The sequence below is a fragment of the Manis pentadactyla genome, chromosome 8 (assembly GCF_030020395.1).
Source record: "Manis pentadactyla isolate mManPen7 chromosome 8, mManPen7.hap1, whole genome shotgun sequence".
Lineage (NCBI taxonomy): Eukaryota > Metazoa > Chordata > Mammalia > Pholidota > Manidae > Manis > Manis pentadactyla.
This window is the reverse complement of record NC_080026.1, coordinates 37429549-37451141: the sequence shown is the minus strand read 5'-3', so window position 1 is coordinate 37451141 and position 21593 is coordinate 37429549. Positions and strand designations below refer to the sequence as shown.

The 21593-nt window shown below is 39.3% G+C and overlaps 1 protein-coding gene across 14 annotated transcripts in view; it reads right to left on the bottom strand.

The window, feature by feature from the left end:
- NCKAP5 (NCK associated protein 5) overlaps positions 1–21593 on the bottom strand; it is a 1007163-nt gene that overhangs the window by 75613 nt on the left and 909957 nt on the right. For all 14 annotated transcript variants that reach the window (XM_057505668.1, XM_057505671.1, XM_057505672.1 and 11 more), the window contains 2 exons: positions 20994–21171; positions 14301–14379 (listed from right to left, as the gene is read on the bottom strand). In XM_057505668.1, coding sequence (XP_057361651.1) covers positions 14301–14379; positions 20994–21171 — 257 coding nt within the window. The remainder of the gene's footprint in view (positions 1–14300; positions 14380–20993; positions 21172–21593) is intronic.

Sequence of the window (21593 nt, the reverse complement as noted above, 5' to 3'; positions counted from 1 at the left end):
TGATTCACCCCTGCCTGGGAAGAAGCTATAGGTTTTTCCCATTATTCCTTTCTTACAGACTGGAATTTACCAAGTGGGTAAAATAGCAGTGTGGGAGGACAGTATAGGAGGAAGAAGGTGGAAGGCAGTGGGTTATAAGCAGGTTTGGTGGGATCCTGCCCAGGGCTGGCAGTTGTATTTGAGAACCATGTATACAGTATGCAGGAAATGCAACACTTGAGAACTGGCAGGAGAAACCGAAAGCCATTTTAGAGTTTCCTCTGCAAGTGTGAGACGTATGGCTGGTAACTCCTAAGACCAAATCTATTCGTCCTTAAGGCATGTTAGTCTACAGCATGAATCCTGTCAGCAGCTTGTGGTTGAGAACCCAGAAAGGAAAATGAAGTCAACACTACAGTTTAGTCTCACCCTGCTGTACAGAGTCCTACCCATACTAGTTTTGTTGTAAAGACGATTTGGACAATGGCCAAGGTGATGGATCATGCAGAAAACAAGTTATCATAGCAGGCCTGAGAATGCTCACCCTTAGGAAGGCATGCTTCCAGGTGGCCCTTCACTGGCACCTGGAAACCTGGATTTTGAGAGGGTTCCCACCACCTAACTGATGAGAGTGGCTCACTGTGCCTGAATTGTTCCTGCAAACCATGTGATTTATGCTGAATGCCTACTTTCCTTATGTTCCTTCTGGGAATCTGGAATTTTCCTAAGTGCTAAGCAAGATGGTGCCTGTGTGACCAGTCCCAGTAAAAGCCCTGGGCTCTGAGTCTCTAATGAGCTTCCCAGGTTGATCCCATTTCCCATGTGTTGCCGTCGCTCGTTGCTGGGGGAGTTGAGTGCAGCCTGTGTCTCTACTGGAAGAGGAGTCTCAGAAGTCTGATTATCCCCTGACATCACCCCCTGCATCTGTTCCTTTGCTGGTTTTGCTTTATATCCTTTCACTATAATAAATCATGGCTGTGTGTACAACTGAAAAGAAAAAAAAGACAGAAAGATGAAATCCATAGCTTCCTATACTTCACACATACCTTTCTTAATAGCCACAACAATGAAGACCAACAATGAGCTTCAGTTTGCGCCTGGCATGGTGTCAATCACTCACATGCAGAAGCTCCACTTAATGCTCTCAACAGTACTTCAAAGCAGGTCTCATTATTATCTGCCTTTGGCAGGTGAGGGAATGGAGGCTTAGGAGGTTCAGGAGCTTACTTAGGACTGTTGCTCTGTTAGGTGGCAAAGGGGACCTGGAGCGTAGGCCTATGTGACTGCAAACCCTAGGCTGGGAGACTGTTGAGGGGTCAGGAGATGCACTCTCAAAAATGCACAACTCCAAGCAGACACACAGCAGTGACATTACACCATGGACGAGGTTTAAATCCTGCCCCAAAATCTCTGGATAAGCTTTATACCTTTTCTAGCTTACTCACATCCTGTGGTTGAAACTCCTGTCTTTCCACAGACTCATGGGAATCTGGGAACTTGACATGGAAAGGAATTTTGAAGTTCTGGTATACCCCCACTACTACTCCACTCCCTCAGAGTGTGAGAAGTTTGGGCCAGAAAAGAACATATTAGTATAGCTAGAGTAAGTCCGTCATCTCATGAATGAGGAACCAGAGAGATGCAGCATTTTGCACTAAGTCATAAAATCCAAAACTGGACCTTGGACCTCCACCCCATTCATTTCCTCAGTATACTTAGCCTTTCTCTTTTTAAAAACCAGATTCAATTTTAACACAGCATATGAGAAGCACTTTTATTTTTTAAATTATGAGTTACATAGAAAAGAGACGTCCTGTGTTTAAAGTGGAATTACACACAAATACTTTTGACATCAGGGAAATATTTTGATGAGTGGGTCAGTGGTGAGGGGAAATACCATCTTTGGAAATGCAATCCACTCATTCAGAAGCAGGGCAGCTGACACCTACTCCAAATGTGCTCTTAGACACATAGGTTTCCTTCCAAATGTGCTCTGAAGGGAGAACACATGGCTGAGTTTCAAATGGGCAGAAAGTCACCTTAAAGCATATTTCCCTTCCATTTGGGAGTTGATACAATAGAGTTTCAGACAGAGACTGTTTATCAAGGTGGCATGAAAGTCTCTCTTCAAATTCCTCCTGCTTTTATAATCAAACAATAATATCTCCAGAGTATAGGTTTTTGCTACATAAGAAACATATTGGAAATTGATTCAATGCTACTGGCTAGGCTGTTACAATGTTTCATAACCTGGTAACCTCTCAGGTTGTTCTCCCTGCTTCCAAAAAGCTTTTAGCTGTGCCAGGGTAGCAAAGCAAAGATAAAGCAAACACCATTGTTTTATCTGATCGTGTGCAAAATGAGTAGAGAGACACTGTACCACTGATTAGATGATTGCTAAATGACTCTTCTCAAATTCCCTCAATGGGCTGATGAAAGAAATTAAGAGTGACATTAGTAAATTATTTTTTCAGACACTACCATTTTCTAAAATGAGGGTTTCTCTTGTAATGCAATTGAGCCCTGGTTGCATGTCTATGACTTTTTGAAAAGTGACCAGATCAGCTTCATGTGGTAACAGATTTACTGAGATGCTTTCCTTTCTCTACATCCCATTCTCTTTTCTCTAGCACACCTCTTGAATAAGAATTCATTCAAGTCAAGGGCACCCTGTTCCCAAGACCACCATTATTCTTTTTTTTCCTCAGTCAAATATTTCATCACACAAGTCAATCTCCACACTTTGCCTGAGCCCTAACCTGATTTGTCATTCTAGCACTTTACACCTCTCTCAAGCTCAGGTATTTCCTCAAATGTGCCGGACTTAATGGATACATCATTGGGAACCTCTGTGGACTGAGTGTGCAGATCACCTGAACAGAGGTAGTTTTTCATTAGGTATGCATGATTGAGTTCTGCCAGTAGGAACGATGTTTTCCAAGCTTGATTTGGGGCTTCTGAAAGGTTACAAGTTTCTCTCTGGCAAGGGTTTTTCTTTCTTTCTAATCACTGCTGCTTCTCAGTTACCAATTTTTATTGCCTTCAGGCATAAGAAGAGCTGCTGGTCTTAACAGCACTCAAAGCATGGCAGTTCAGCCCATCCACAGTGTCTGGTCAATGCAGCATTATCAGCTGCCATGAGAAACATACAGGAATGAAAATTCAAGAGTTTCCCACATCCTCTGTTTCTAACTTGCTTCTCTGATACCTGATGCGCTCCAGAATTGATGATGGCTTATTTTATTTGGTGGTCAGAGCTGTGCCTCTTTCTTTTTCTCTCTCTCTTCTCTTGGCTGACCTCTCTTCCTGAGACACCAATGAACTGGTTAAAAAGTAGGCAGGAAGAGGGTGGGGATGTATGGCATAGATCAGAAGGGCAATACGGTGTTTAGTTTTGGAAGAATGCAGCCCACAGATAGCATACAATTGTGTACAGAATGAATATACCCACAAGAGTGTAAATAACAGTTACATTTAAATCATTAGCATCATTAAAGAATATCCACACTTGAACTTAGCATCCAAGCAGTGTTTTTAAGCCACACTTGAGCCTGTCTCTGATTAAATCCTTCTGCTGCTACCCCGCCATAAGGCATCCCCACTGTTAAATTTCATATTACTCCTTAATTTGCTGTGTATTTTTGTTTTTGAATTAAATGTGCATTTTGCCTACATTTATGTACAGGTACACATATAGAGGTGTATTGGTTTATGATATAAAATTTATTACTGTGGATGATAGTCAAAAAAGTTTGTAAGGCATTGCCCTAGAAAAACCCCTGGCAAGTACTATCAGGGAATATATACCACAGAGACCATAGCAACACTGTCATAACAGCGAAAATGGAAAACAACCCATATGCTCACCAAAAGTTGTTAGGATAAATAAAATCTGAACTATATCTATGCTGTGGAATACTATACGGCAGTGAAAATTAGTGAATGGCAGCTACATATACCGTCATAGAGTCATTGCAAAAACAATATTGATTGAAAAAAGCCAATTGTAGTAAATACTTACAATATGATTCTATCTGTATAAAGAGTGAAACTAAGTGACAGAATCGTAAGACTATACAAATGAAAGTGAACAATTTATTCATCATTTGTCGACACATATGGGCTGTTCCCATATCTTGGCTATGGTAAATAATGCTGCAGTGAACATGTGGTGTAGGTATCTTTTTGAGATAATGATTTTATTTCTAAATAGAACTATCATATGATCCCACAATCCCATGTATAGGTATATAATCAAAGGAAATAAAAATCACTATCTTAAGTGTAGACTTCCTTTTATTTATCTTGCTTGGAACTAATTTTGCTTCCTGAATTTGAGGGTTGGTTATTTTCTTCGACTCTGCAAATTTCCCAGACATTAACTCTTTAAATATTGTGTTTACCTTGTTCATTCTATTCTTTCCTTTAGGGGCTACAAATAGATGTATGTGTATTTTATCACCTTTTACTTGCTGTATTTTAGCCTCTCATTCACATTATTTATTGCTTTAGTTCTCTGACACCTTTTCTGTAATTTTTAAAATTCTATATTCCAGTTCAGTAATTCTCTCTTCAGTGGTGATAAATACTACCTAATAACTTATAATATTTTTTGAAGTTCTATTATGTCCTTCTCTTTGAAATTTGACTGCTTACTTGTTGGTTCCTTCATTAACTTTCATTTCCATTTTTGCTTAAGGACATTCAATATCTTTATTTTATATTCTTTATTGGCTAATTCTCAAGTCTGCAGTCTTTGCAGGATTCATTCTCTTGAATCCTGCAAAGATTTTTTCTGACAAGCAAACTATGCTTGTCAGAAAAAGCATAGTTTGCTTGTTCTGACACTCACTAACAAAGTCATTTCCCCCCTCATATTTTCAGTGATTTTCCATTGTGAGTTTATTTTCCTTATAATTTTATATGTATGTCAAGTTTAGAGTGGGTGACTTGAGAGAGGATTTGAGCTGGGTTCTGCCAGATTCCTGGGAGTACTATTAAAAAAAACCTTTTCATTATGATACATTTCAAATATTCTCAAGCACTGTAATGTATCCTCATATACCCACTGCCCAGCCTCAAAAACATTAATGTTCTGTCATTCTTATTTCGTTTGTTGCCTTTCCCATTTTATCTGGAGTATTTCAAAGCATAATTTGGACCATATAAAAATTTCAAGCTGGGGTTTAGGGACACAAAGACAGAGTGAATTAATGCCCTGATCCACATGAGTGTGAGCTAATGATTCAGAATCTTCAGAGGGGATATTTAAAAAACACTTTTTTTTCAAGCTAGAGTTAAGACTGAGTTGAGGCTGAGTGAGGAGCTTATCCCCATAGCCTTACTCAGCAGGGTGGGTTTGTCACCGTTGCTCTTTTTTCATAAAGTCTAGCTTTATGCTGGGTGGGGAAGGGACATTTTTGATCTAACATCTCACCCTGCTGAGGTCCCAGACTTTCGTATGTCAGCAGTTGAGTGCCTGAACACCAGGCTCCAGGTTGGGTGAGGAACTGTCTCAGTTCATCCAGGTCTAAGGGGTTTCCTAGAGGAGGGACTTTCAGTGCTAACACAAGAATGTCCCAGGCATACACTAAGACAGGTGGTCACCCTAGCTCTAGGTCACCAGAGATAAACAAATACCCATTGGGCAAACGCTGTCATACTACTCTGAATCCTATGGATTCAAGCTTTCTTGCTGTCCCCAACCTCTGATGAATTCTTTGTCTGCAGCGCAACCATGCATCTAAAAATAATATGTATATATTTATATTATATTCTATACTTTTAGATGTGGCATTCTGTGACAGGATTTTGAAATTCTAATTTGAAATACTTCCATATAAAAGGAAGTCTCTGAAGATTCACTTTTCAAAACTGTGCCCACTTGTTAAGTGTATCATATGTCACATAAAAATCTAGATTTTTTGGCTTCTGGTGAAAAATGGAAAGCTAGATAGGGTCAAGCTTATTCTATGGTGACAACTGGAACTGACAAGTAGCTGCTCCCCTAGGATGGGTTGTATTCTCTCCATTCCTCAAAACTTCCATCACTCATATAATACATGTATGTGCGTGTCAAGTGCAGCCTGTCTCACTCATGGACCCAGCAGCTTATGTGAATTGCAACTCCTGGTCAATCTACTAAAGGAATCCTTGGTCTCTGGTACCTACAAGGTGACTAAGAAAAGTACCTAGTCATCATTTAGCATTCTTGGGGGTGTTATTTAGCTTTACTTCACAGGTATGGACTAAGCTGGGTTTGGATGCTGGCTCTCATCCACACTAGCCATACTATTGAGCAAAGTACATAAGCTTTCAGGATATCCATTTCCTCATCTCAAAGGGTGACCACAGTCCCTAACTTTCAGGGTCAATGTGAGGATAAAACAAGGCAACATACATAAAACACTTCGGCCAGTGCCCAGCATATAGAAAACTCTTAATAAAGAGTAGATATTAGCATAATATATGTTATCATCTTCCTTCAGAATTTCTGTCTCATGGGGCTGCTTTCTGGTTCACAGGCTGAAGTACTCTATTTGACTTTGTTTTGACCCCCACCTATTCCTTACTGTGTCCTTGTAAGTTACACACTTTCTTATATTTACTTTAACTAAATTAGTTGCCTTTTAAGAAACTGAAGGAACTGTACAAAAAAGAAGTCTTTGTATAGCTATTTCAGATTCCCCAATTTTGTACTTTATAGCAATAGACCGTGGGAAAAAGTGGGAACAAAGGCAAATGTACTTAATGTGCCCACCCATAACCTGTTCAGTGGGCCCTTTCCCGTTCTAGCACCTGGGTTAATTTCACCACCCTCCCAAAGCTTCATGCCTGCTGCCTCTGCCCCTGGAAGCTGAGTTCCCCATCTGAAGCCACCACACTCCTCTTTCCTAAATGTTAAGCCATCCCTTCTTGTGCTTCTCAGTTCCCTGGCAGGAGAATGCACCAGCCTCACCACTCTTTCCTTTAGAGTCCTGCTGGTGCTGACCCAAAGGACGCACTGCATATAGCAGGCAGTGGTACTCAGCATGTCCCCTTTCTGAGACCAGCTGTATTACATAACAGGCAACTTGAGGACCTTTACCTAAAGGAGTTACCAATGGGTTGGAAATTCAGATGCATTCTGATAGGCTGTCAGTAGAGGTCTTTTGGGGAGCTCTTTGGAAACCTTTAAATATTTCTGCATTCATCACAGCACACCAGCCATGAGGAAACAGTATGGTGACTAGCTCATTTAGTTGGTCCCAGGCTAAAGAGAGAAAATGACAATGTATTTTTATATTAAAAATCTAAATGTGAACATCATAGTGACTGGACAACCACTTATCATGCTGGTCTTATTTTAAAAGTCCCCACTGTCTGTGTATTGCCTGCAGAATAAAGTTCATATATCAAACCTTGGCTTTCAAGGTCTTTACCACCTGTTCCCATCCTACAAAACAAACTCTATCTGTACATACCTTATCCTCAAAATATAGTTTCTACTCCGGCCTAGCAGGTCTTTCACTGACTCCCCTCACCCACAGGGTGCCCCATTCTTATCTCTAGGACTCTGCTCATGCTGTTTCCCTTGCATTGAAGGACATCTCTCTCCCCTTTGCTGAGGAAATCCTATACCTTAGAACAATGGTTCCCAAACTTTGCTTTGTTTTGAAATCAACTGGGCATCTTTAAAAAATTATTTTTTAAAAACTTATTCTTGGCTCCCATGCCTAAACCATGTGATTTAATTCTTATGGGGTGTTATGGGGTGACCTGGGCATCAGCAATTTTAGAGGCTTCGCAAGGGATTCAGATGTATAGCAAAGTTTGGGAACCACTGGTATAAATGGCAGATGCTCTTAAATTTCAATATCTTACTTATCTTGTCTTATCCTTGAGGATGAAAACCAACACTCCCAGCTTCACCAAAGCTGGCTCCACACACAGCTCTGTGCACTCATATATATGCAGAACACACCTCTAACTTATCTGTGATCACACTGTATCAGAATTATGTTTGCTTCTCTGTCTCCCTATTAGACTGAAGTTCAGAGTGCAGGTACTGTCTTATTATTTCCATATCCCCAGCATCTAACAAAGAGTGTGGCTTGTAGGAGATGCTCAATGTAGGCTTGTTGAGCTAAATAGAACTCAACTCTCTCGTGCAATCTATAGGAGTAAATGTTTTATAGGAGTAATGAAGCCATACTTTCAACTCTTTATGTCTATAATGCTTTTTCTCTTCAGGGTTAAAACGGAGGAACAGAGGAGTCACAGACTAGGATTTAGTGTGCTCCCAAATACAGAATCTCCACCAGAGCCTAACCTCATGACTATCTCTGGCAGTTAGAGGAAAGTGCTCACAAGAACCAAGTTGACAGACTGACAAAAACGGAGAACCAGTTCCAAAGAAATGAGCAACAAGGAGGACGACATGTAATGCTCCAAGCGCAGGGCTTGCTACATTGTGGATACTCAATGGGTGGAAATTAACATTGCTATTTGCAGACCTTGGTCAGAGGAACCACATGATCCTGTTTCCATGAGTCTATCTTCATGAAAGGTGGAATTTATATTTCAGAATGCCAGATGCAAAGCTCCTCCTTTGGAGTTCGTCACTTGCAGTTATAAATGAGTGAACGCAATGCAGTCACACTGGAAATTTCCTTGGCAAAGCTATTACCTCTTTAGATGTCACTTTGTATGTTTGGAAGTACAGAAATATTATCATCCTAGGAAGCCTTAATATGAGAACCAAATTATGTAAAATGACTCCATCTTATTCCTCATCCATAGGCATTATTATCTAAGCATTTTCTGTTCAGTGCCAGTCTGTTAGTAGTCGACAGAACATTATCTATCAAAGTTGTTATTGAGAACATTTGTACTTCCCACTTACATTTTGTTTTGATCATCAATAATAGCTCACTTTTTCTACAATTAAGACTAAATATGCCAGCACACTGTTCAAAATGTGACATTTGACTCAAATAGCCTTTCACCCAAAACACTGTGAAAGTCTGGTCAACTTTGAGATAAGCTATAATTTTATTTTTAATATGATTGTCATTCTCTGTACATTAAGTTTCTATATTTTTTTCAAATTTTCTCAGTGGGGATAATTAGAAATATTCTTGAAATAAGACAGATAATTATCAAGGAATTTAACTGATTGGCAGCTACAGTACTGGAAGCCCTGGTGCCCTATTAGTTTTAATTTTAGAGAAAGGAAAATTCTACATGCATTGTATTCCACAGAAGATTTATGTGAACCTGTATGTACTTTGTGGGTAACCAATTATATATTATTCATAAACATGGTGGTGGGAAACTAATCCAAATTCAATTCATTTTCTCAAAAAACTTCTCAAGGTTAACTGTGCAAATAGAGAGTAGTGTTAGTAAAGAACATGCAAAACACAAACTAAGCATAAGTCATTGAAATTAATTATATCTCTCCCCGAATTTCTGTGAATATATTTTCCTATGGCTTTCTTAAACAACAGTGAACATTTGTTTGTGTTCTACCAGTAGATAACCTTGGTAGGGGTTGGGCAGCAGGTTGAGATTGCTTCATGTCCTTTAATGTCCATTCTCCCTTTCTTCCATAGTTTAGACCTCCTTTACTTTCTTGCTAGATAAATAACATCCTGTCTGAAATAATATTTCCCATCCTATGGGACTAAGTACTTGCCAATGGATTAGCAGAAGGGATGGGTTGAATGCTGGGAAGTGTTCTTAAGGGGATGAACCATATCCTTTCTCATCCCTTCTTCCTTCCCACTGGCTGGAAAGGGGGCCAAAGGGATGGTGTTACAGCAGCAATCTTGGACCATGAAGTGGGCCTGTGAATGGAAACCGTATGAAGCAGAGGGACAACATAGGAGAAGCCTGGCATTGTCCTGCCAGCCTGGACCACTTCCCTCTGGACTGTTAAGTGTGTCACAGAGAAATTTCTATTCTTATGTAACCACTGAACTGAAATTAATCCTACTGTTATTAATAATTAGTTAATTACTAGCTAACTTGGATTTGAGAATAATGGTCTGGATAAATCAAACTGTATAACTCATGTATGGATAACAACTGCTGACCATATTACATTAGGGCTTTAATATAATAAAGTAGGTTCCAGAATTCCTTCCACTCAGATGAGAGAAGCTTCTAGGTCCTTGCTTTCCATGTAACTGAAGTACTTTGTTCAGGAATCTGTGGGACCTTCTACTTCTCTCCTCAGGAACCAGAGCCACATCAGGCTTGACACTCCATTTCTGACACCACGCCAGACCTTCTCTAATCTGCTGGGTAAAGAAGCTGGGGCATTTGCTATCTTCACTGGAATCTGGTACACAGATTCCTTGACAATAGCAATGTATTACATGACTCGTTAATGCCTTCTGCCTCTACCAAAGTCCAGGCTGGGCACATTACTCCTGTGGATTAGATGCTTTATGATTAGATGAGAAAAGGTTGCAAGAACAAGGTCTATGCATTTTAGAGGGAAAATGGCCCTTGGAGCTGGTGACTCAAATCTTTTCTGCTTGGCTCGTCACAGCTTTGTCTCACCTCTCTGCCTGCAGGGAGGCCACTTCTCAAAAGTCAGGGTTATATGATAAAATAACTCTTCCTATCTCCTCCCCATCCCACCACACTGCTTCTTGTGCTATTCACTGTCTGAAGTTGGGTTGATTACTGTCCTTCCCTCCTCATCCTCTCATTTGTTCAAACTGGTGATACAAACGCCTGAAACGTTAGCTCCCAAGACTTCCTGAGTAGAGGTAACACTTTTCTTAAGTCTTTGTTAAACTGCAGATATATGACCTGAAAAAGTACCTGCTTGACCTATGTATTACTCCACTGACAGGAGTCAGTTTACCAGATGAACTAGCTCAATTTAGGAGAACAAGGAATGAGGAACTGAAACGCCCAGGAACAATGGCAATCAACTGGTGTGTGGTCCATTAATAAGTCAAAAGGAGCTCTTAATGAGTAGTTTTGATTCTCCTGCATAAGTAATAGACTAGCTGCTATTACTAGCTGTAATAGACAAACTGACCAAAAGGTCAGTTTGGGGAGGAATAGAGGGGGACAGCAGAGGCAATTCCTGAGGTGGGTGGAGAGCCCCAGGACAACCTTGCAGAGCTAGCCACAGAAAGCCAGGCCTCAGGGCCAGGCCACACCTGTGTCATGCTCTCTGGTGGTACTCTTCCTACAGAACAGACTAGGAGTACACTCAGCCCTTGGGGAAGAGAAAACATTTCCTTCAACTAACATGTATCCTTCACTTCCCAAGAGTCTATCATGCATCTCTGATTTTCTTGGATATACTTAATTCTGGTCGGCTTTTTCCTCAAACTCCTCAAAAGATATTTTTCTCTTCTTTTGCAGGAATGTCCCAGTCTCTTGCCTCCACTTAGGAGGTTATTTTTGATACTCTCACTGGCTGATGTTTTTAATATGAGACAATGTTATTTGAATTCCTACTGATCATTTAATCCTATTGGATAATAAGTATGATATGTAAGGTGAAACTATTAGCAGGAAATAGCAGGAAAGAACAATTAGAAATGTAGTGCTTGTGAGCATTTGTATTAATCCTTCTAGAAGGCTAAGCTAGTCATTTGCTTGTTCCTTATTAACATAGAAGTCTGACATTTATTGAGGCAATTTTAAAGAAAAAAACTATTATTATTTTACATAATTCATGAATTTTGGATATCAATGTAGAGCAGGTTTAGTTGACAATATCTTCTTGTCTTGTAATTAATTCATAACACTGTGATTAAACCAAAAACACCCTTATCCCTAACTACAGAAATGCAAACATTCAGATTCACAAATTTCCTGATTACTCTTCATTGTCAAAGACATTAGCAGGTGTTTGGTTAGAAGAGGAACATATTTAGATTTGCTCAGCTGCTGTGATTAGAAATACTTTATGGTTATAAAATATCGTGAGGATATGTGACAGTACTTGAGTCTAGTTAAGATGAAGAACATTGGGATTATCGGAGTGCTAAAAACATATTCTCACTTTTCCTGGTGGAATAAGAGTAAGTAACAGTTTGGCTTATTGAGTCTCATTTAGTCTTGAAATGGGTGAACGTTTTTAAAATTTCTGTGCTTGTCTTCCTGACTGGCTAACCCAGGGAACACTCTCTGCCCTGTTCTCCCTGCTACCTTGTGTAATTGAGGCTGGAAAGCAACACAATGGCTTTCCCAGCATCCTCTGCAGCTAGCATCGGTTTTATGATTGGGTCCTCACTGATGACAGATGACACATAAGGCCTCTGGAGTCTGTGGGGAGGAGGACAGTGAAGGAGCTTTCACTCTCCCTTACGTTTTATGTCTTGGGATGTAGATTGGTTGCCGAGAGTGGCAGGAATCAATCTGCAACCAGAAGCAACAAGCATGAGAACAAAGATACAGGGCTTCTGATAACACTGTTGAGTTGCTGCACCTCTCTCATGCCTGCCTTCAGACTGGTCCGCACACAGGGTGAATAAATGACCCTCTGCTCCAGCAGTGGTGAGGCAGCTTTGCTGCTGCTGTTGTTACTTGGAGCCGCTGGCAGCCTTCTCGTAGTTCTCCACCGGTTTCCAGAGATGAGTTTCCAATCGTGTGAAGCTCAAGTCAGCTCTCTGTGAGAACATGGCCTAAATTTACTTCCATGAGAGTGATCCAAAGCAGAGCTTGCCAAAAGGACTTGGTGTGATGATGGAAATTTCCATACATAGCATTGAGGATATGTGGCCACTGAGCACTTGAAATGTGGCTAGTGCAATTGATGAATGGAATTTTTAATTTTATGTAGTTTTACTCAATTTAAATTGAATCTGAAATCACATGTGGCTATGGGCTATCATGCTGAACAATGCAGATCTGAAGAATTGCTAGCTTATTAGAAAGCACTTACGATTATTGTAGTTCCTTGAAAAATATTCTAATATAAAGCCTCTAACTCTGTATGTTATTTTACAGGCCCAGGAATCCTCATTATGAAAAAATGATGACTCAGTGGGGCTTTACATAGTGTCACATCTGAAGGTTGTTAAACAATATTTAACTTGAATATTGGCTAACTACACAGAACTGATACCAATTTAAGCATTTTACATTGACAACTATAACACAGAATGTCTTTTGGGAATGATAATTTCATTCAGACTATACTCATTCAGCTGTTTGTTAAGATTTTTGTATTCCCAATTACAAATGAAAAGAATAATAGTGGTGTGCCAGTCTCATTAAGCTGTGGGGGTACAAGAACTCTCTGAGATAACTACAAATTACAGTTTGCAGAAGACTGCTGGGTATGCCTAGAAAATGAAGGGTACCAGCACGGTGCCGAGAGTGTGAGGTGCTAGAGTTGGTAAGTTAAGGTGCTCCAGTGTAAGGACAAGAGCAATAGGTACTGATTATACCAGGAATTGGAAATCTGTGGGGCTGTCATGCTCTAGATCATGGTATTCAGTCATCTACTACAGCAACATGTGATTTGAAGAAGTGATTCCATCATGCCTTGGTATCCTCTATAAATCTAAATAAGCAGCATGCTTACATTCACATATATTCTTACAGCCTGGGGAACAGCTAATAATGCAAGTGTGCAAGGGGGCCCAGAGCTCTTCAAGTTATCACCTTTTCTATCTCCTGACAAGGATCACAGTCACAGACAGCTACTCCACCACCAGCTGCCTCCCAGCTGTTGGAAACAGGTCAGCAAAGTCCCTTTGTACTAGGAACCTGAGTTCCTTCAATCTAGGCTTCTGAACAGTTTTAAGAAATAGCTGACAAGCCAGACTTATTTCAGAGACAGGACTCTCTATAATCAGGGTTCTGACAGAACTGGTGAAGAAAATGAGTTCAAGATTTTTGCACGCTATATCCACCTAATCTACTTCATTCTATGTGTAAAACATATTCAATTAAAAAAAACACTCAATTTAAGAAAGCCATTCCCCAACGTTGCACAAAGTGCTTCCTGAGAGAATTATAGAACCTAGATCCATTCAAAGTTGACCTTCTCCTCAGAGAGAAATTATTTACACTTAGTATTATGTTCATTTTATATTGACAAGTACTTACTTCTCATCAATCTGCCTGGCATTCCATTGCAAACACCTATGTTTTCTTCATAGGTTCTGCTTTGACTCATTTACTATGTGGTAGCTTCCAATGTCTAAAAAAATAAAGTTAACCATGTATGAGAGGTTAAAACCCAGTCCTGACAGAGGGGACCATAAGAAATGCTCTTCAGGGACACACAGTGTCTGAAAGAAGGTCCTATTTAGAAAATATATCAGTTAAACATGTATCAAGACATGAATTTTTACCTATGATGTGGCTCTGAAATGTGGAATCTGCAACTGTATCTTCTTCATCATCTTGCAGGTTTTCATTAGCCTCTTTTATCTGTAGCAATAAGAAAACGCTGTAAGTTCTTATTTACTATGCTAAATAGATTGTTTGCAATACTCAATAATGGTACATTCTGTAACCGACATGTGGTGTGTGTGTGTGGATGTATACATATACATATGTATTTTCTTCATTCTACTTTTCCTCACTTTATTACAAGTTTATTTACAAGAGCATATTTTTCAGAAATAAAACCCAAGCTTTGAAAGTGAGGATTTACAGGGTACCTAATTCTGCATAATTTTGGAGATCACAGCTTTGGTTTTTAATACTTAATAAAATCGGTAATACAGAGCTATTAGGAAGAATTAAGGTCTAAGGAAATAGAATTCCTCCAGAGACAGTGACTTCTACCACAAGTTATTTTGATATAAAGAAATACACTTAGATCTCCTGACCCTTTCCAAGAATGTAACTCTCTAAGTAAATTATATCTTTTATTGTTGTTCTTTTGATATGAAGCATGAGGTGACTATGATGTGTATTTAGTGAACTAGAACAGTGGTATATTTATATTGATTTTTCATGTCAAAAACATTCCCCTTATATTTCAGCGGAAGCATCCAAATGCTGAAGAGTGTAGCACCCATAGAGAGACTCAAATAAAGTCACAGTATTTTACGAATGAGAATTCTAAGATCTAGCAAGTTTCCTTAAACATACTGTAAGTGGCAACATGAGAGCTAAGCCCATCCCCCTCTTCCCAGTCTAGTAGCAGCAGTAGTAACAGTATCATCAGTGACGTCAATGATAACAATTTAAAAGAACAAACTCTGAAATGTTAGGGAGTGGCCGTTGCTTAAACTTGTCACACCTAGGAACTCATGGTGCTCACACCAATCTCCTGGAGGCAGGTGCTACTGTTAGCCTGCTTCTAGAGATGGCCCCTGAAGAAACAGACAAGCAACTGCCCAAGGGGTGGAACCAGGATTCAAACGCAGCAAATCTGGCTTTCATTTGAGGGAATTTTGTTGTCAAATTTCCATTTGACTATGCCAGTGTAGACTCAGCTTCCATATCAAGACAGATTGTGGCCTCTGGCAGAATGACCCTAAATAGCTCTTTTAAAGTACGTTCCAGCCAGTCACCTGGGCAGCCACTGATAATGATGTGAACTGTGCAATGAATGTCATGGCATTCTGCTTATTAGCACATACATTAGGGGCTGTTGGTGGGTTTGCCCAGTGACTCCAGCTGAATGCCAAGAAACCTTTGGTTTATACTCACAGTGTAAGTCATATGGTTGCATACTGGCCTTGAGCTAGATTTAGCTTTTTAGTTTTTACCTCCTGTTTTTCATATTTAATAGAAGACCAGTTATCTACATTTTATGAGTGCAATTCCAACATTTGAATGTAATTGCTGCTTAATCTGTCCATGCTGATAGCCCGAAGGTGGCACACTCAAGGGGTTATGTGGATAGCTTGAGATTGTTATGCTTGAATATCCAGAGGCCAGGCTTCCTCACTTTCCTTCCCCACCAGCTCTGCAGGTGCTTCCCTGTTTGTTAGTGCTCCCCAAGGAAGAAAGTGATGGAATGGGGGAGAAAGGCTTCTCAACAAGATCTCCTACTAGTGCACATTTACAGATGGAAGGGAGGAAAAGCGCCGTGGGCATCAGCAAGGCTCATGTGTTACTTGTTTTCTTCACAAGGTTCACCCGGCTCAGTAACCTGTTTGCGACAAGGCAACCAGAAGTCCCACTGAGGAAGGCATCCTCAAGCACCTGACTTTCTATTGACAACTGAACAAGGACCTTCTATCCTCATCGACAGAAACGTCAAGGAAATCAATTTATATTTTCAGCCCATATCAGTTCTTTTGACATGTTCAAACTCTCCCCTTGCTCCCTGCGCCTGTTATGCGGAACAGCATTTCCTTTAAGTTTCTGTAAATTTTTAAACTTAAAGGGATGCTCTGCTAACCTGCTGGAATGTGGGTGAATCATCATCTCCATCAGCCTAAGAGATTCTAAACAAAGAATCCAATAAGTTAGAACAAGCTTCTCATCTTACAGATAAAGGAAAAAAGACTCAGAGAGGGTTAGTGATCTATTCAAGGTCACAAAAGATTTCATATTTAGAGTGGGCACTCCTGACCCCTATTCATTGCAGTAATTCAGTTTTTCAGAGCATGCCGTATTGCTACAACCATCCTTTCCAGACTGTCTCAAGAACTACTGTACCTTTGTTGGTGTTTGGCAGTTAGATATGCAGGCAGTATTCCAAGTATACAGGACGTGTGTCTTTATTTAACAGCAGCAAAATTTTTGTGTGTATGTGTATATGTGTATCTTTCTCTGCTTCTGTTCCCTATGCCATCTATGGAACTTAACCACTACCTTTCTCCAAATATCATATTTAAGAAAGAAAAAGCCATTGTGTAGGTTGTCAGCTCCCTGTCAGAACTTTTCTAGGGCTTTATGTGCTTAACAGCAAATGCTACACATGGCCTCTGGCGATTCATCAGAGGCACTGGGCTTGCAGACAAGGCCCCTAGTTCTTTCAGCTCTCCGGGACTCTCCTGGACCCATGAGAGGCAGATGACCCATGAGAGGAGATTTTGAATTTGAAGGGATGGATGAAGAATGGGCCAAGGAATGGAAAATAGGGGAGTGTCATAGAACTGCACGCTGGCAGCTCTAATTACCCATACAAATAGATTTCAATGCAAAGTGGTGAGTAATTAAAAAACTCCATTTGCCTATGGAAATGAGGGGCATCATTTATTCTGGCAGCAGATTCCCCTAGCTAATTATGTTTTTCATAGGCTGGAATTAAAATTAATTTTCACCCTCATCACACAATGGCTGGGTACTGGTGAGAGGATGTGGAAATGGAACCTTCCTGGGGGTACGGGCTAGGCACACCAGGGACAGCCTTCATGTGGCGAAGCACTTCAAAGATAGGGGTGGTCATAGGACAAAGAAGTTTGGCCCAGAAAAGGATGGTAGTTAGAGACTGAGAATTTTCTCAGCTGTTGCTCTATCAGGAGCAGCTATGGATCTTTGTCAGTAATGTCCCATTTGGTAAGAAATAGCAGGTGACTCCCTGGCAGTGATATGGGCTAGTTTTGGTTTCAGTTTACTGTTGGCACTTCAGACACCATCCAATGGTGCACCTCCAACTCCTATGCATCTTTTGGGATCTGCAGTGGTAGTCAAGAGTGCTACCAAATGCCAGTCTATTACAGGTACCCATTAAATGTCATAGTACCCATTACATTCTATTAACCCTTACCATTAGAAAAGGCAGGGAAAAGTGAGCTTACAAAGGACACAGGAAGTAAAGGGAGAAAATAATTTACCACTAACATGTACATACACATACACATAATTTCAGAATTAAGCCCAATATTTGGGGGCATCTTTCATTTGGAATTCTGCATATACCTCTTCTCTGAATCATCCTAACATGAATTGCTTCCAAAGAAAAGAGCATTTGATGTCACAGTTCATTGAAAAGGAACACAATGAACCTAAGCAAGACAGGAAGTGATCTTTGGAAGAAAAACCCCAGAAAGCATTACCTTCAGAAAAGTTAGTCATTTAAAAAACTTTGCAGAAGGACAAAATATGCATGCTTTTCATTAGCATCAAAATGGCATTTAGAACAGAACTGTTCAATTAAGGATGTTGAAATTACAACATTTTCCAGAACTTAATATGATTATAACAGTTTGTGTAATTATTGTACTATTTTGTATTTCTTCATCACCCACACCATTTTAGTGGAATAGCCTTTGATGCTTTTTTATTAGCATATGTGATCTTTCTTCAGACTGTGGTGAAGACACTGGGTAAAGAGAATCCTCATAATTTAAATTAAAATACCCATATTAGTATGGCCTCCCTTTCCAGTGTATAAAGAAGGTATATGGTCTTGTTAATTTCGTTAACAATTTTTATTTTGTCCAGTGATAGTTAAATTGAAGCCTGGAGCTGTCTTCTGAGACTTCTCATTTCAGAAAAATTATTTAAAGCCATAGGAAGGAAGGACCTATAACATGTGGGAAGTAGAGTGCATTTTTTTCTGACTTATTTACTTAATATTGATGCAATATTTCCCAGGGATACCTTTTCTCCTCTTATGATGATTTTATATAATATAAATAAAAGTACAAAGTAACAGAGCCCTGTCTAAATTACACAAAAATTAGAGCTAAGTGGTCTGTAAATGATCCCATAAATGGGGATATAAGCCTCTAATTAAGGCTCTGAAAAGAGTAAAATATTTTAATTCAGCAAAGAATTAATGGGACTTTTACACATATTTTAGAATGTGTCTAGCAACCCTGGAAATGGAGATGCAGTTGCTAGTGAACCTAAGTGGAAGTCTGCTACCATAAATGGATTTGTTATAAGGTACAAAAATAATCTATTATTATCATCATAGATTAAAATAATTAAAATATCTTAGAATGCTCATAACTAAATATAGCCTTAGTATGTAAAGGGCAAGGGTGGAGGTTTAAGATTTTGAACATTGATTTCATTCACAAAAAAGTGTGATGTGTAATGCATAATGTGCAGCTATTATTTATATCCAAAACAGCTACTATAAGAATAATTTGTTGCAACACACTTTAAAATAAGAAGATAGCAAATTTACCTTAAACCCTTGTATGGGAAAAATCCCTTAATTTTAAAAGGTTCATGGGTATTCACATCAATGTGCTATGGTATTAGAATATATTTTATTTTTCATCTAATTTCCTTCTTATATAGGCTGATAACATATAATAAATAAATTTTCACTGCTATTCTTGTACTAGCCCCAAAGGAGTCTATGGCAATGCCTTTTCTGAAATTACTAATTTTATCCCAATCCATGTTGATGATTATGGAGATGAAACAAAAAAAATACTGCATTTTACACTGAAAAAAAAAAATGACTCCCTGGTCAACTATCCAGGTTAATAATATTCCTCCATATGGAAAAGCTTCCCAGTATGACTAATTTGCTCTTGCAGCTAATAGAAAAATCAGTATATCCCTATTGATTATGTATATTTGGGATGGTATGGGAACCTTTGTACTTCACAGAAAATAATAAAGAGCATTTCTTGCAGATATTCTGGAAGGGCCAAAGAATACTTATGACTGCACTGTGAAGGGCTGCAGACAATAGAGGAAAAGCAGGGCCAGTTCCTGTACCATCAGGAAGTAGTAAGGAAGCAAGAATGAAACTGCAAAAGCCAACCAGAGGGTCTCTTTGTTTTTTTTGTTTTTGGTACTTCCGTACAGTGAAGATACATCCTAAGCTGTCAGAACCATATTAAATGGGGCATAGCTAAACTGAGTGCCTCTGATAAGGGGCTCTGCTGAGATATCAAAGTTTTAGATCAGTTGGATTGAATTTCCAGCATATTGCACATTTCCACACGTTCATTTTCTCTCTTTCCTTTCAGTGACAATACAAGGGCAGCCTTAGATGTGTTTGTAATTTGTGGTTTTATAAAACAGGGACATCTGTGTTTACAAGGAAGGGAGGATACCACAGAAGCCAAGGGCAAAAATGGGGGAAAAAGGAAAAGAAAACTTTTGCAAAGAACATAGTCTGCATAAGAGTTCAGAGAGTTAAAAAAAATACCTTATGGCTTTTCAGATTCAAGAGCTATTTGAAAAAAACAATGTGCATTGTCTCAAATTAAAGTATGCCTATGAAACTCTAAGGAACCCTAAACATCAAAAAGTAGTTACACTAATAATTAATAACTGATAATGCCAATCATGAACATCTTTCAAATCTCCTCTACTCTTGAACAACTTCAGGTAAAAAAAAAAAGTATAATTACTTCATATTTCAGGTTTTTCCTGAGGAAACAGTAGTATGTACTATACAGTAAGTGCTTTAAAACTTCCATGGAAGAACAATGAACATCACTAAATCAATTATGCATGAACAGAAAAGATGTAAGGAGACTAAGTGCAATTTCAGGTGATTTTAAAACATAAATATTTCTCAAAACCAGCATACCCAGGGGAAATATAAAAATGCCCTTTTATTAATTTTTTTTAAAGGAAAGTACCCCCTGAGTCTGGACTTCATAATTAAAAGACTAAAATGATAATGCATCAAGTTCCCAAAAGGATTTCTTAGTCTTAACACCTTCTGTCTTGAGAGGATGAACTGGTACTTACAGCTTGCAGTGAAAATGAAAAATGCTTATATCAAATCATCAAAATAGCCAATATTCTCTTAAATTGTTTAGTACTTAATATTTTCTATAATCATGTTCATTCCTTTTCGTGTTGCTGGAAATGATGGAAACAATCATCAAAACAAATTTCCAGCACAAGAGTGTAATTTGAAGATGATACCAACAGTGTCATTTGCGCATCATTTGCCTGCACTGTGATTACAGGCTCCTCCTGAAAAAGAGGGCTAAAAAAGCAACCTCCCTGGAGGGAGCCACGCCCATTTGCAATGCAGCTGCCCTCTTTCTCTCTGCTAAAGTGGTCACCAGAATTTCTCTCTTTTCTCTTTCTCAGTGCACCCTCTTGCCCCCCAATCTCGGGCTCACATATTTTCATCAACAAAGGTAGAAAGAACCCTACCAGCCAGTCTCAAAGCCTAACACCTTCTAACCAGATGGTGGAGCACTTACCAGTGAGCCTTTTGGTGTTTCCAGATCAGCTTTAGTTTTGATGTTCTTCTTGTGGTTTCCTTGAGGGCTGGTAGAGCTGCAGGTGAGACCTGAGCCCTGGGAGCTGCCCTTTAACACACTCCTGCAGGCAACACTATTTGATCCATTTTCTGTCTGGTGAGCTGCTTTCTTATCAACTCTGCAGGTAGAAAGTGATTCCTCTGATAAATTACATTGTTCTTCCCCAATTGCTCTATTTTCCCCAATCCTTTAATATTTAAAGTAACCTTCCTGTATCCTTTTGTCTTTAAATCTTTGAGTGACAAGTGTTTCTCAACTGGCCTCTATCAAATCTTCCTCTTATAGTCCAGTAGTGTGTCAATTTAGATTTGATAATGTAATAATTTCTTTTAATTTTATGAACACTTGAGAGATGGGGGCAGGTGGGTGCAAAATAAAAACCACCGAAGAGTGATTGCTAAATACAGTTCTGGCTTAAGATCAGCAGGAAATGTAATTACCTCTGGAAAGTTTATAAGTATATGTTTGCTTGGTACAATCAATGGGACCAGCATAATTTGAAACGTATGTGTAATTTTCTTCCATTTCATGCCATGTGGG